General features: G+C 38.5%; 1 protein-coding gene across 3 annotated transcripts in view; it reads left to right on the plus strand.

Annotated features, from left to right (window-relative positions):
- The window catches only part of GPD2 (glycerol-3-phosphate dehydrogenase 2), a 124,840-nt gene that overhangs the window by 42,446 nt on the left and 66,371 nt on the right, over positions 1-16,023 (plus strand). For all 3 annotated transcript variants that reach the window (XM_017652905.3, XM_017652904.3, XM_036996026.2), the window contains 2 exons: positions 2,662-2,833; positions 15,471-15,595. In XM_017652905.3, coding sequence (XP_017508394.1) covers positions 2,662-2,833; positions 15,471-15,595 — 297 coding nt within the window. The remainder of the gene's footprint in view (positions 1-2,661; positions 2,834-15,470; positions 15,596-16,023) is intronic.

Here is a 16,023-nt window from a genome sequence, read left to right on the forward strand (position 1 = left end):
GCTGCAGTGTGGATGACTTAGAAGGAGGCATGGTGAATATGTGGAGACCTGTAGGAGGATGTCAAATTAGAACAGGGGAGAGGTGGCACTGAAAGTGAAATGGCTAGATGTGAGAACTTTTTAGGAGGTGGAATTGACAGAACTCAGTGATTGATCAGATATGGGATTTCAGAGAGAAGCACAGGCAATTAGATGGGTAATGGTACCTTTACTGAGGTGAGGAATATGGACAGGGAAAAGGTGTGGGGAGATGAAATCATCAGTTCAGTTCTGAGATATATGGGAGGCATCCAAATGGGGGTGCCAGGTCGGTAGTTTGGTATCTAGGTTCTGGGATAGGGGGGCAAAATTGGAAGTCAGTGAGGTATCAATGATATATGACAATATGGAGGTAGAAGAAATTCTCTAGAGAGAGAGTTTTTAGTTATCAGAGGAGAATGAGTAGGACAGATCCAAAAGGAAAGTCAGTGTTTAATGTTGGGAGGTAGAGGGACATCCAACAGAAACTAGGAAAGAGTTCAGTGCAGACCATGGTCTCCTGGATGCTGAGGTGACTGAACAGCCAATTGTGTCCTGAGATGAGCTAAAATCGGGGACAAAAAGAGCTCATTGGATTTAGCAGCAGAGGGGACATTAGTGAATTTTGGTGATGGTGGTAGTGGTGGTGGTGTATAAGTGCAAACACACATTAGAGTGGGATGAGTGGGTTGAGGCAGAGTAAGGCTGGCAGTAAGGGTATGTATGCAGGGCTTTCTAGAATATTTAGAGTGGTTGCTAGAAACGTATGTAAGAGGGAATTTTTATTGTGAAGGTGAGACAGTATAGAGCATGCTAATGAGAAGAATGAGGCAGGGGATGGAGGCAGGAGAAACAGTGCAGTCTATGGAATGACATACCCACAAGGCATGAGAGATGCCCATCAGGCCTAGCATCCTTGCTCAAGATGAAATTCACTTGAGTTTTGTATTCATAGTTATCACCTGTTAAGCAGAGTAGACTACAGACCTTTTTGTATTACCAAGCTCTCACGACCAACACCATAATGTAGTACACAAATTTATTTCTCAGGTATTTCTAGAAAACTTACCAAGCAGAAAGTGTCAGGAAAATTCTCAGGATGTGTGAAAGTGCTGGCAGTTGAATTGCTGATGGGTCTTGTGACTGAGTCTTACGCAGCTGTCTCAGGCTGATGAAATCCTCAAATGAAAAGCACTCCCTGCCTCATCTGAATGGTCATAGCTTGGTGCTTTCCCCTCTATTTTGTCATTTGTTCCTTCTACATACTTGTTGTATCTATATCTATGGTAGATACTTATATGTGTGTATATTTTCTTCTTCTTCTCATTAGATGATGGAAGGCAAAGATCATGTTCTCCACAATACCCAGCAGTTACATTTATGTAGTTTGTTACCTTGAATGTATATATCTAAATATGAACATGGGGAAATGGTTACTAGCAGATACTTAGGAGGAGTCATATAAAGGTGAATAACATTTTTGTGGCTTGGCATCTGAATTGATAGCCTGAAAAGTTATGGCATCTAATCATAACCTTTTGTTTTTATGATACTTTGTAAAATACATTTTGAAAGTTCCCTGTTGTATGCTATTAAAGAATCCAGTTATTTAATAATAATAATAATAATACTATCTCTTTTGTGGTACTCTTACAGTTTCCTAACCACTTTCATATCATTATTCCATTCAGACTGAGGACACCTCAGAGATGTAAAGATAGACACATCATGGGTTTTTTTAAAAATCAATTCTGTAAATGAAGAAACCAAGGCCCAGAGGAAAATGTGTCGAAAGTCACACCACTGGTAAACCAGCGCGCTGTGGCCTGAGCGAACCCCTCTCACCCTAGTCCAGGCTCCCTTCGGTGTACCCTATGGCTTCCAGATTAATTTTTATAGAAATTCAATTGGCCTGATAATAATTAAATGTAATCATAAGGAGCAATTTGGTTTATTTTATTGAAATGAGTACAAAAAAATCACTTATCAGAACACTCTCTTGGTCAGAGCTAATATCACCTTTACTTACACAAGCTTTGGCCTTGTGGTTCAGAGCTTCCTAAGTGGCCCCTATGACAAAATGGGAAAAATGCTGTTTTGCATTTGTACTGACTTAAGCTTTTAGATCCCCATGCTCTAGAATACGTTTTTGTTAGGAGAATTTATGAATCAAGAACACAAACTTTTAAGAAGTCGTAGAAAGGCATAAAGTGCTTTTCCCCCTCCTTTCAGCACTTTTAAATGTTATCTGAATGAATTGCTGCTACTGGATAAAACATTTCCTTATATTCTCCTATATATATATATAAATTGTCTTAGAGTATTTGGGAATTGCTGAATAGTGTGGCAGAATCATTGAACTTGGCCATATATGACATCGAAACAAGCAGTTGAGATACTGAATCTGAAGCCAGATGTCCCACGCCTAAATCGTTGTGATTCATGAAAGACAAAAGACTCTCAGAACTTTAAGGTCTTTAATTTTCCGCAAGGTAATCCCATGTGAATAACTCCTTGTGGACCATGGACCCGTGGGCTATCTCCGGTATTCCTTGTCTCCATTACAAATGTCTTCTTTTAGTATACAGTTTATCAAGTCGGCATTCCAGATGACCAATTGAAAACGGTCTGCTTTTATATCAGGTGAACCTGGCCTATGTGGAAGCAGCAGAGTATGTTTCAGAACCAGTCAACAGGGAGCCTCCTTCCAGAGAAGCTCAGATACTGACTTTGCGAAACATGTCTGAATTCGATATTCTTGTGATTGGAGGAGGAGCAACAGGGTGTGGCTGTGCCCTAGATGCGGTCACCAGAGGTGAGTTCCGATGCGGATGCTGTGAGACATATAGAGCTTCCACCTTCCCTCCGCCAGGTAGACACACAGTATGCATTCTGTGCTCGTAAAGTCACACTTCTGTTGCTTTTCCTAATTTTCCATCCTTCATGAAGCATTTTCAAAAATAGGGCTTGTGCAATTTGAAAATTAAATATAACTTGGTTTTTGCACTTGAAAGAATTTCCTTAAAAAGAAAGCTATATTCCTGTGCATTCATTGATTTGATGTTCTTGCTAATTTTTTTTTTACTTGCACTGTGATGAAGTAAATACATTTAAATGAAATAAAATTATCTGTAGATCACTTGAAATCACATTTATGTCAGGGAAGTGTAGAAAAGATGTATGAGGATGGATTAATCTATTAAAATAATTGTTTTTTGTTCCTGTGTCTCTTAAAATCATTTCTGCCTATGAAAAATAGACTCTAGTTTGGAAAACTCAAGTTTATATGAATAAATAATGGAAAAGACTATTGCTTACCTTTAGTTCTGTCTCAGCTACCTTAGTAACATTAGGAAAGATATGATGAAAAGCTCTTTACAAATTGAAATGTGACAAGTAAAGAAAGTTCAGTATAAAACACCAATAATGCTCTTACATATATGATCATATTTAATAAAATAATTTGCTTTTTGCCTGTGGTTATTATTATAGAGTTTTTCAATCAAGGCAATCTGGGTACATATCCTGGCTTAGCTGCTTTATCAGATGTAATTATATGGTGAACATGCACACATGCACACACTTGGGCAAATTATTTAATTTCTCCAAGATTCTTCATCTTTCATGTAAGGGAAAAAAAACAAACTTCTTTGACTAATTGTTACAAGGATTAGATGTGTAATCATGAAGAGGACTTGTAACAGTGCTTGTCCCACAAAATAGAAGCTCAGTAAATTAGAGACTGTTGTAGTTGCCATTATTCACTTGGAGGCAAAAAACTTTTAGAACCAGTTGTACTAGATAAATAATCTTTTGTGATGTTCTTAGATGTATCAAATTGAGCTGGGCACTGCTGCAAGGAGTTTTGATGCTGGATTATTTTAGTTACTATATGAGGTTCACTATTTATTCAGTTATATACTCAATGGTAATAATTTATTACATGGAATAATTCTTCTCATATTAACTTACTGCCACAGCCACCCTAGATTTCGTTACCTTCTATCCCAATTGAGTTTACTCTCACAGAAATGAAATAAATTTAATGAGATTTAGACACACACAAACAAAAAAGTGGCTTAGATTTACTGTGATTGCACTCACTTAAGTTTTGGTCCTTGCAGACTTCAGAGTCTAGATCCTTTTTGTTACTTCTAAGTAATAGTAAATTCAAAATACAGGCACTGGAATCTATTCTGTTGCCAGGGAGGCCTCAGTTTTCTCTAAGTCCCTGTCTGCATCCATGGTTTATAACTTGAGCCAGGTTATCCTTGGACATGCTAAAGCGGATGGAAAGAATATTTGTAGGCATCTCAAGGTTTGAACTCAGCTCTCTCGCCTGGAAGCCTGGGAAGGAGTGTGGGAATAGAGGACACATTCACCACGTAATGGGAGGTCTTGTTTGGGACAGCCATTCTCAGGAGTTAGAGTTTACTGGGTGACAATATTCTATGTCAAAGAGGATCATTTCCCCTGTAAGATTCAGAAAAATATATTTCTCAGTGTCTCCATTTATGTTCATATCATGTCCATGTACTGAAATATACAGCAGTTGTTTCTCTTTCGATTCTGCAAATACTCACTGAGTGCTTGTTATTTGCGTGGCTGTGTGCAAGATGCCAGTGAATGTCTAAAGATGATTGATAGACTCGACACTTTTAGGATTCTCCTAGTTTTCTTCTGTTTGTTTGTATAGACTGAATTGCAATATAGAGAATATGTGCCCTTCAAAGGTTTGGGGGCATGATGAGGAATAAAGGTAAGGCTGGTCATATTTGTAGAGAATGGTCAGGAGAAAGCAAGCTACTGTTTAGCCTAGGTGGAATTTTAATGAGCAAACACTGCTTGCTGAAGATGTTCCTACCTGAGGAAACCTGCAGGAGGAACAGCACGGGGTCAGCGTGTGTAGGAAATACCCTGCGTCTGCATTTGGAGCATCTGGACTGTGTAAGGGAAATGAGAGAGGAGAGTGGAAAGTCAGGACTGGGCCTGCCCTGCCAGGAAAAGGCCTTTGGACTTAACTGAATAGGCTACTTTGAGGCAATGAAGAGTGTTAGGTTTGGTGATGACGAATGAATAGGCGGTATGGAAGGAGCAGGCAGGAACATCAACTTTTGAGAGATCCAGAGACAGAATAGAAAGGAGGTAAATTGATGGTATTAGCAGGATATAAAGAAGGGAGGTGATATTGCAAGAATTGTTTTTTGTTTTTGCATTTTTTTCTCCTTCCCCCTGTCCCTTCCTGCCTGCCTGACTTCTTCCTCCCTCCCTCTCTTCCTTTCTTCCATCATTTTCTTCCTCCCTCTCTCCCTCTCTCCCTCCCTCCCCTTTTAAAGTTAGGAGCAATCTGAATATTTTTGTACATGCAGAGGAAAAAAACCTGTGCAGAGGAGAACCTTTAAATGCAAATAATGAAAGATAACACGTGGAACAGGCTTTGCAAATATCTAAGGCATGGGATATCAAAGATGTATTTTAGCTTTGTCAGGAAAGTAAGAGACACTTCTCAGAGACAGAAACAAAGAGTATAGATGCTGAGATTTGAAAGAGGGGTTTATGCGACTAGGAAGAGCTACTGTTACTTACACACATACAACAAAGTGAGATGTTCTACTTAAGACAGGAGTGGTGGACTTTGGGGGAGAAAAGGTTTAGAACTACCTTACGGAGATTGTGGTAGGGAGTAGGGGTTGCTTTGCTGTGCTTAGAAAACACAAATTTGTTATCTACACGGGGTGTCTGTGCGTGTGCCCGTGTGTGTCCCATATTGCTGAGTGGGGGCAGAGAACATGCACAGTAGGGTAGAGCCCGTAACTGAGAACTGACTGGGTATCACTGATAGAAGGAAAAAAATGTGAAAAGATTCTGTGAAGGCAGAGAGAACTGTCTAAATGGAGACGTAGAACTGGTGAGGGCAGGGGGGCTGGAAAGCCAGCTTCCCTGGAAGAGTTTGGGTGGGTTGAGGGACTCTAATAAGGCAAAAGCAATAAAGTGACTTTTATCCCTTTCCTCCTTTTGAAAAGTCTCACCTGTGTTCATTTTTGTGCACTTTTTAGATTTATGCCTTTGGAAAATCACAGGTTCATTCTGTAGACATTATTTTGCCGTGTGTTGCTTTTGCAGTGTGAAGTTAGTAACTGTGCATTTAAGCAGTCTTTATATGTATGGGGTATTTATTTTTTAATGGCTGAGAAATTCATCCTAAGGATGTTGTTGTTAATGATTCTTTAGGTTCCCAGTTTTTTAAAATTTAAAACGATACTGTTTGCAAGTCAAATACTGATCCAGCTCTGAGACTACAAAGACTAATAAGATGTGGCCTTATCTTCAAAGAGCTTATAGTTATTAGTATTTGCTGAACAAAGACCTTTTTTTCTTTGGGCAGTTAAGGACACTCAGTAGTAATCAGGACATTAATCAGCGCATTAGCAGGTGATTGTAGGTAGTGATAATGATGATAATGATTTCGAGAAGTCGCTAGCCCTCAATGTTGACCAGATTCAAAATTTTTATAGTTAATAACAGCCAAGAAAATGATGTACTTCTAATATCTCTTGGCATATTGGCTGCTGTCTTTTATAATTGACGGAGTGTCTTATTTTATATATGTGGAGTTATGATTTATAAACAGGATGGATAAACCTTGGTTTGTATTTCTATTATTATGTTGGTAGTCCTCCGGGGGTAGCATTTATAATTAAAATGTATAGAGATGCTGAAGTTAGTCTATATTTATCCTTTTACTACAATTTCTGATCATATCAGTAGCCCTCTGAAGTGTGAAATAATCATGGGCATTTGGTTAATGAATTGTGCATTGTTGCTGTTCATTCATGGAATTTGCTCTTTTATTATATTTGATGCTTCACTTAACAACAAATTTTGCTTTCTCTGCATTTGATATGTTTTTACCAAATTATTCCTGATTGTATCCATTAATCTTTAGTCACATTTGACAAAAATAAATTACTGTGATCTTTTAAAGTTACCAGTAATAATTAGATTTTTCAGGACATCAAAGTTTTGGGGGGAACCACTAGATGTTAAAGGGCTTGTAGAAGAATGTTTGCACAAGCTTTTTGGTGACATACTATGCCCAAATGCAGTTCTGATAATGGATAAACAAAGGCTGTGGACGGAGGAAAAAGAGGCATGAAGTCTTCCTAATGAACATTTATTTGCATTCTTACCCTCTGCATTTTCTTGGGAATCAATTTGCATTTGCTTCCTTTGGGAATATCATTTTATAAATGTAATATGCACAGTCCTCACATTCTTCTGCAGGTCTCTGGGAGAGGTAGAAATTGCTTCACTGTTCAGCACCTCTGTGTCCCATCCCTGGGCAGAAGCATAGCCTTGAAAAGTAGCTGTGGGTACTTTGCCCCCAAAGAGAGCTAGAACGGTGAGAATCTGATAAATGTAGTCACTCATTCAGGGGTCTTCAATTTTTTTTTTTTTGTTCTCTTTGTTCTTTTATGTGACTCCAACTGTATGCATCATGAATCACCTAGTATACTTGGGTTTAAAATCTGATTTACAAAATTAACCTCTCTGACTTCAAATTCCAGAGAAGACTGCCTCTTGATAGAAGAAAACATTAATTGTAGTTCTTTTGTTTAAAAACATATGATATACTTGTAGTTTATGAATGGTGTCTGGCTAGTTCCTGAATTCTTGCTGTAGTTCTTCAGTCTAAGGCAGTGTAGCCCAGTGATTAAGGACACAGGTTGTAAGATTAGAATGAAATGGGATGAGTCTTGGCTCCATCACTTACTAGCTCTGTGACCTTCAGCAAGTGTCCTAACCGGTTTTGCAAAGAGCCTCAAGATTCTCAAGCACAACTGAGGATGACAGCCACAGTCCTCTGCATGAGTAAAGGTTTGTGAAAGGGGGGAGGTGTGTGCATTGCAGAAAAAAAAAGTACAGAAAAGACAGAGCCTTGGAAAATAGTGCATTCTAGGAATTACAGGTCTCCACCCCTCACCTCTTCTCACTACCACCCGTCTCCCACCATGAGGGAAGAGAAAATCTTTTTAGAACAGTAGAATTGCAACAAATGATTGTAAATTCCTACTAAAATTAATCTGGAAATTTAATGTAATAGAGTGATTTTCTTTGGCAGGAGTTGGACAGAGGGACTTGACAAACTGTGTTGAAGTTTATCTGTAGAAACCAGCCTATAAGATCTCCAGATTTTTTAAAAATTCGCAACTTTTGAAAAAGAATAGTGGTAAAGGAGTAGAGATTTGTCAGATATTAAAGTGTATTCTAAAGCTACTTAAAGTAGTTTGTTAAAGGAATAGAGAGATCAGCAGAATGAGAGAGTCTAAGAACAGATCTAAATAAGTAAAATTTAGAATATGATAAAGGCAGCATTCCAAATCTGTCATTATTGGTTATTTAGTAAAGTGATGTTGCAGTATCCATTTCTCAAGATTTGTACTTTGTGTGTGTGTGTGTGTGTGTGTGTGTGTGTGTGTGTGTTTTATATATATATACATACATATATTCTGTTTATTGTATTTCCTGTAGATCAAGGATTTAACAGTAAAACACCATAAAACTATTAGAAGAAAGTACACATAAATTAAAAAAAAAATGGAGTAAGAAAGGTGTTTTTTAAACACAACACCAGTAAAGCCATTTTCCTTTTGGAAGATCCTGCTAGATTTGATTTCATAAAAATTAAAATTTATCTATGGCAAAAGTATAACAAACCCATGTGAAATTGGGAAAAATACTTAAAATCCATCAAACAGACATGATTTGTTTCACGTTGTTGTTTCAACTTTTCTATATCCTTTTGGTTTGGTATGTCCATGAGGAGCAGCCTATAGCTGGATTCCTTTCTTTTTTTATGTGCTTAATGGAAAGATTCTTTCAATAGGTGAATTTTATCCATTTACCTTAATTTGATTCTGTATGCATTTGTTCTGTATTTTTACCTTCCATGTTTATACTTTGCATCCTTTCTTTCCTTGCTTGCCTTCATATTATATCAGTTTCCATAACTTCAACTCTATCACTATAGTTGCCACTGTACAGCCCCATCAGAGACTTTCCCCAGAACCGAATCATCGTTCCTGCTGGGTCTGGAATGCAGACCAACTGCCATGTCAGCTGGCTGTTTCTGGGCCCGGGTGCAGCCCTCTGGGCTGTGACTGCCTGCCTCCTAGGCCTGTTCCAGCAGATGGCCCACAGCCCCGGATGGAGGTTCAGAGAAGCCTTTCAGCCTACTTTCACAAGAGGTGGAGCCCTTTCTTCAATGCCAGCATTCACGTGCTCGTCTGGCCTCTTTTCTTCGCCTCATCTAGGAGGCTTGTATTCCTCTTACCCTTCAGGAACTGAAATCTTGGTTATTTTAGACCCAGAGCCCAGCAAAACAGAGGCTTTTGGCCTGAATACTTTGCTGTGACTTTCTACTACATTTTAGGTCCATGGATTTTTTTTTATTTTTGAGCCAACTGTGTCCTTAAAAAATATATATGTGTGTGTTATGTGTGCATGTGTAATTTTTTCTGTGTTTCTAGAAGAGGAGTTCAAACCTGAACTTATGATGCCATCTTGATCAGAGTTTTATTTGTAGCTATATTTGTAATAGCAAAAAAATGGTATCTGCTCTAATAAATTGGGTATTTTCAGTTATTGAAAAGAGGTAAGTATTTATAGGGAAAATTGCTAAAATGTATTATAAATTGAAAAACAAGTTGCAAAGAATGAGTTTGTGTTTAAAGCAAAAAGATACATACAGGTTGGGTACTTTTATAAGCAGAGAAAGTCTCTGGTAAGATGCATGAGACATTTTTCATAGTTAGTGTTGGTTATTTCTGGACTTGGTAAGTAGGAGGTCAGCAACATATTATCCCCTTTGCATCCTTCTATATTGTTTGGATATTCCTCCTCTCTTTGAACATTGGCTGTTTTTATAATAAAAAAAGTTAAAAAGAGAAAGCAGCAACTCCTTTATTGCCCCCAAACTGCATATTACAATTAATGCTGTGGCTTAATATATTTTTGGGGCTCCATAATCATGTATATACTTCAGGAACACAAAGTATATTAATGATATGATCTATCTTAATATAATATCTGTATTAATGGTTTATTTGTTTCCTAATATAAAAATAGAAATACGTAAAAAAAAGAAATATGTATTAAAAAACCAATCTAATATTGTACAGTTCTATAAAATGTTAACATTCACTGTTAGAAACTATAAGGCTAAAGCATAGGATCCTGATCTTGAGGATTAACAAGCCAGAATTACTTTGCAGCTTTACAGGAGTGGTATTTTTTAGAGAAATTGATCCTTCCTATAAAATGTTCAGCCTTTGAGTGAGTCCCTTTTCTTATTAATGGCAATAGCTTTCTGAAATTCAGAGGTTAAGTGCCCAAAGCTTTTTTAAAAAAACATAAACGTCCCATTCCTTTAACTACACCATTTGTTTTTAAGGGGACTTGTGGCTCTGAAACCTTTGCTGTAGTACTGATACACAGAGTGTCTAAAGTTTTTGATTTGTGTGTTATTAGCTTCGTGCCTCTGATGGTTATTTCATAAAGATTACTCTCTCCTTTGTATTTCAAAAATCCAAATAGTGACATATCTGAAAATTTATTCTAATTAAGATACAGAGAGTTTAAATGCATACATCTTGCAGTACTGTCTGTGACAGTTGAGGTAGGAAATAACCCAAATGTTTAAAAATAGGGGAACTGAATAAATCATTGTAAATATCTAAGGTAATACTCTTCACACATTAAAAATGAAATGATAGGAAAGTTATTTGACATGGAGAGATATTTACAATAAATAATGTTAAATGAAAAAAATGGAATAAATCATATGATACTAGTTTTGTAAAAATGTATGTATGTAAAAATGCATAGAAAATGTGAATGTTTAAACACCCAAATGTCAACTGTGGTTATCTCTGAGTGGTGTGATTACAGGAGAGTTTTATTTTGTTCTCTTTACTTCTCTGCATTTACTGAACATGTTTTCATGCATAATAAGATACTCAGTAAAAGGTATTAAAACATACTTCTGTTCTATTCCATGTTGTGAAAGTTAAATGTCGTATCATTCCTCCCTTTAGATGGTAATTATCCTTTAATATTCATTCAACTGTCTTGATCCATGAATCGGTATACTTGGAAGTGCTTGGTAGCCAGACAGTCTTACGCAGGTCAGAAAAGGTAGAGCTGTAAAGAGCTGTATTTAGTTCACCCAACCCAGAAGGTACAATTTTAACTTAAGAGAGGGTCTAAAGATGACTGAAAGGCAGATTTCAGTTGACTTTCTTCTTCTACCATAACTAATGTTGTTATTCCATCTAAGAATTTTAGAGTAATTCCATTCCAAATACTAGTATTTTATTATGATCATGAAATTTATGAAAATACCTATAAAAGCAATCAGTAGTACAAACAAAAATAATAATCCCACTCTAATTGTTCTGGTTCATCTGAGCAGTAGTAGAGCTTATTGCCTTCCATAAAAAATAACTGCTCAAAAAAGGAGAAACAAAGAAACACTATTCCTTATAAAATCTTGAACTAGTTTAACAAATAACTGCAAATGCACAGAGAGACCAACCCTTCATTGCGGGGCGTGTGGGAGCCCATCTTTTCTGCTCTGAGGGAAGGTCTTCCCGAGTTCCTCAAGGCCACTGCCAGGAGTAACTCCTTGAAGCCTGGGTACATGATTCTTGATGTCCTTCAAGCTGAATCATTCTACCTAAGAACACAAAATGTTAGCACTGAATGTCACTTCAAAATACTCTTCATTCTCTTTGAGAAGATGAAAGTATTGTTTTTTCACTTACTTGCTTTATGCTTAATGTATCAGAAAAGTAAGCTCTTAAGGTTAGTAATTTTGGAGGGGAGGAAAATAAGTTTGGGTGACTGAGAGGTGAAACAGAAAGGAACACAGTAGATAATGGAACTGTGCAAGATCGTAACAGGGCTCAAGCATTTCCTTGTCTCGGCTGAAGTCGGTTAGTCAGTCAAGGAAGTATTTATGAGAAACGGTTAGAACTTCCAATAATGTCTTGATTTCAGATGACTTTCCTCTTCCCTCACTCCACTGTTGTGACCCAACAAAAATGAGAAATCTAGAACATTTAGAATATAATAGCAGTTGAAATTTTTTAAATATTTCTTTTTCTTAGGATATTTTGTGTGTGTGGTTCCAAGAACGTTCAGTAGCACCTTTAGGGTACATGGTGCTTCAATATATCAATTTACCTATAATTTTGGAGATGGAATTTTTATGTTTTTGCTCTGGAAGGAGCAGTAGCATTTCTCTCCAGGAATTCTGGTGGGTAGCTTGGTGATATGACACTGGAAATAATGGGATGAGAAAAACAGTGTGGTTTAACAGAGAAGCCCGTTTTAACTGATGTTGGTATTCACTAGGGTTTCTCACATCAGTGTATGTGAATAACTTTTTAAAATGTCCAATACTTGCAAAAGCAGTGCTGAGGCTTTAATGTTAGCTCTCACTTAAGTATCCAGAAATATCCTCCTGAGATGGCTTGCTAATCCTAGAGTAGTTCCCTGCCCCACACTGTGTCAGTCTGGGAAAGATAGAAATTCATCCTGATAACACAAGCCCCTAAAATTCTCTCCTGTATCACCGCTGATCCATGATTTGCTGCCATGTTCTCAGAGGCATTTTCCTTTTACAGAGATCCACAGGTTCCAGGTGCCCCAATGTGGATGAAAGGCCCTCCGTGAGCTGCCCTTTATCATCCCTGCTCCCCGTCTCCTTCCCACTGTCCCTTGTGCCCTGTATTCCAGCCCCGGAGTGACAAGCAGCCCCTAAATAAGCTGGGCCATTTCAAACATCTGCCCTTCTCTTACTTAAGCTGATTTTTGCCAGTGATAACTCCCTTGCCCCTCTCCACCCGTCTTAAACTCCATCCTCCATAGACTCACCCTTTTCTGAAGACCCCATCCTTGGGTACAGTTCAAAACTCCTAACTTGGATGAAGTTGTTGTCGACACAGGAAATTGTGTCATCAATTTCCCACTACCCCCTAAATTTAGTGGTTTATGACAACAACATCCATTATCGCGCAGCCCCGGTGGGTCAGGAATCTGGGTGTGCCTTAGCCTCAGTCCTCTGGCCGGAGCCTCTACTGGACTGCAGTACGTCTTAGCCGCTCACTTGGTCGTTGGCAGGATTCAGCTCCTCACTGGTGGTTGAACTGAGGCCTCGGTTCCTCATGAACTGTTGACCAGGGGCCTCCCATGGTTCCTTGATGGCCAACCCAACAGCTCAGTTCACCCAAGGGAACAAAAGAGGGCAAGAGAGAGTGCCTGTAAGAGAGTGAAGGTCAGATTTGTTTACCCCTAACTCCTAAGTGATAGGCCAGCATTGTTGCTGGGTCCTGCTTGTTAGAAGTGAGGCCCGAGGTCCAGCCCACATTCTAGGGGGGGATTGCATACCATGAAGGGGGGACCACAGGGAACTAGTACCTCTTCTACCACAGTCTCCAGGTTACCTTGGGTACGCTCATGTGGGGCCCTGTGGGCTGGATGGGAGACTGCCCTTGCTCTCTTTGCCTATGTCCCTGCCTCTCAGGGTGTGGGCATCTGGTGTGGGCATGCTGTGACTGATTCCAAGGTTGAAAGAGAGGTATATTTTAAATAATCTGACTCTTAAATGCCATTTGAAAGCTAACACTCTCATTTGATCTTCAACGAAAGAAAAAATGCTCTATTTTAGTGCTGAAAGAACAACTCTCTGTGGTGGACTTACTAAGAAAAGGTGATACAGCTCACCAACATGGTGCATTCTTATGAGATATAAATGTAATCTTGACTATGTAGTTTTGGATTTATATCCTCAACTTAACTTCTAACTCAGAATAAGATTAGAGCCCTTTGTATTTTCAAATTAGCACCTGTAAAACTCTACTGCATGTAACTGGCCTCTCTTCAGCTGGGACTACTTACAGCATGGTCCAAGATTAATTCACTTCAATCAACACTTTGCCTGGCACTTAGGCTCTCAAAATTCTTTTAAAAATATGTACTAACTTGATACATTCTTGTTTGTTTTTTAAAAATACATCCAGTACTAAATGTACTAGCATTACTGGGTTTTTCATAGTTTACAGATTTTTCTCTGGCACAAATGCTTAAAAAGAGTGACCTGAACTACTATCCTGGTAATTTCTATTATTTTGCTAGTTAGAGCATTAGCAGTTTTGCCCTTGAATCAAAGTTCTCTCCTCTCTTCATGGTTTCCAAATATTTTGTCCTTATGAGTCAAGAGAATTGCCCTGATTTTATGGTGACATTTGGGTATGATATTTAAACTGTTCAAAGTTATAAAAACGACCCTTGGGTATTAAATGTAATAAGTGGCTCTGAATTGAATACATGCGCAGGTTCTCTTCTATGAGCTTTGTGAACCCCAGCTACTCCAGTTAGAGTCTCCTTGTGATCGGATTCTGTGACGTCCTCTCATCCCCCAAGAGGACACCAGGCCATGAAAACTCCTCATGGCTTCGTGTTGATGTAAACTTTGGGTCTTCTGAAGTTTTGGGGTTCATCTCTAAGTAGTGTGGATTTGTACTACTGCTGGTCCCACCCAGCCCTGAAGAGGCAGGGTATCTCTGCAAGAAAACAAGACAAAACAAATACTAGTTTTACCCCTGAGACATTTATTTGCAACACTCAAAGAAAGGCCGGGAGGGATGACTCCTGGGACTGACCAGCCTTTGCTTAGCCTCACCTTTTCCAAGAATATTGTTTTTTGTTTTGTTTTGTTTTTTACTACTGATGGATGCTTAGCACGGGGTTCATGTGTCCTCACTTGTATTTTCTTTATAATTGTACATTACCCTGCTTGAATATTGTAAGTTAGACTATAAACTCCTCAGTATCAGAGGTATTTCTCTTCTTTCTCTGTTTTGATTATCTTTAATCTCTGTTCGCATTTCATACCCAGTGTAACACCACTCCAGAAATCCAAGGCAGCACACAGGAGATTTAGTGTGAATTTATCAGTGCATAACAGTAGCTTGCTGGTGAGGGGTCAGAACACATCTGGACCTTTGTATGGAAGGGTGAATCTGAATTCCAAAAGGCTTTGCAGCAACACTGAGTTAACTCTGCATGGGTAAAGATGGGTGCCAGGCTCAGCTTTGACCATCTAAATGCACAAGAGTATGTTACTGTCATGAAATTGTACTGTCATATTTTCTCGTTGTGATTCACTCACAGTTTAATATGCTTCTAGTTCTGGCTTGACTTTTCCCCCAGGAAGAGACTCAAATCTCTTCATTATAATATAGACAGTGTACTGCACTTTGAATACAAATTTATCCATGTTCAGAGTAATTTTTCTTGTGATTGTCTCTACCCTGGAGAAGTGCCTTTAATGAATTACATACAAATTGTGTAATTTAAGAAGTTAATTTGGTTTTCTGGTTACACAGGACTAAAAACAGCCCTTGTAGAAAGAGATGATTTCTCATCAGGGACCAGCAGTAGAAGCACTAAATTGATCCATGGTGGTGTGAGATATCTTCAGAAAGCTATCATGAAGTTGGATATCGAGCAGGTAATTGTGTATGCTGGTTGTTAAACAAAAATTGTGACTATGCTTTTTTCTACCCAATTAAATCAGTTTTTTTTTTTCATGGCTTTTAACATTTCTTCCTGTTGGAAATACCTGTCTAGTATATTCTGCTGGAGTATCTTTCAGGAGAGGTGTGCCAGTTCTCTCCTGTATCATTATGTTTATGGGCAGGCAGGGGCTTTTTCTACACAGGCATGTCAGAGTCGCAGATTTACACAGTCACTTTGAGTGTGTTGCCTTTTAACAATTGTGATCGTTTTTCTTTTGCCAAGGCCACCAAACTGTAGTTCCCCAGCAGTTTCAAGGGAGGCTGTGCTGTGAGATAGGAGCATTAAACTGATGCTCTTAAGTGCAGCAGCAATCATACGTTCATATTGTCACTGACATATTCTCAGGGAAAAGATGATCTG

This window comes from Manis javanica, chromosome 7 (assembly GCF_040802235.1).
Source record: "Manis javanica isolate MJ-LG chromosome 7, MJ_LKY, whole genome shotgun sequence".
NCBI lineage: Eukaryota > Metazoa > Chordata > Mammalia > Pholidota > Manidae > Manis > Manis javanica.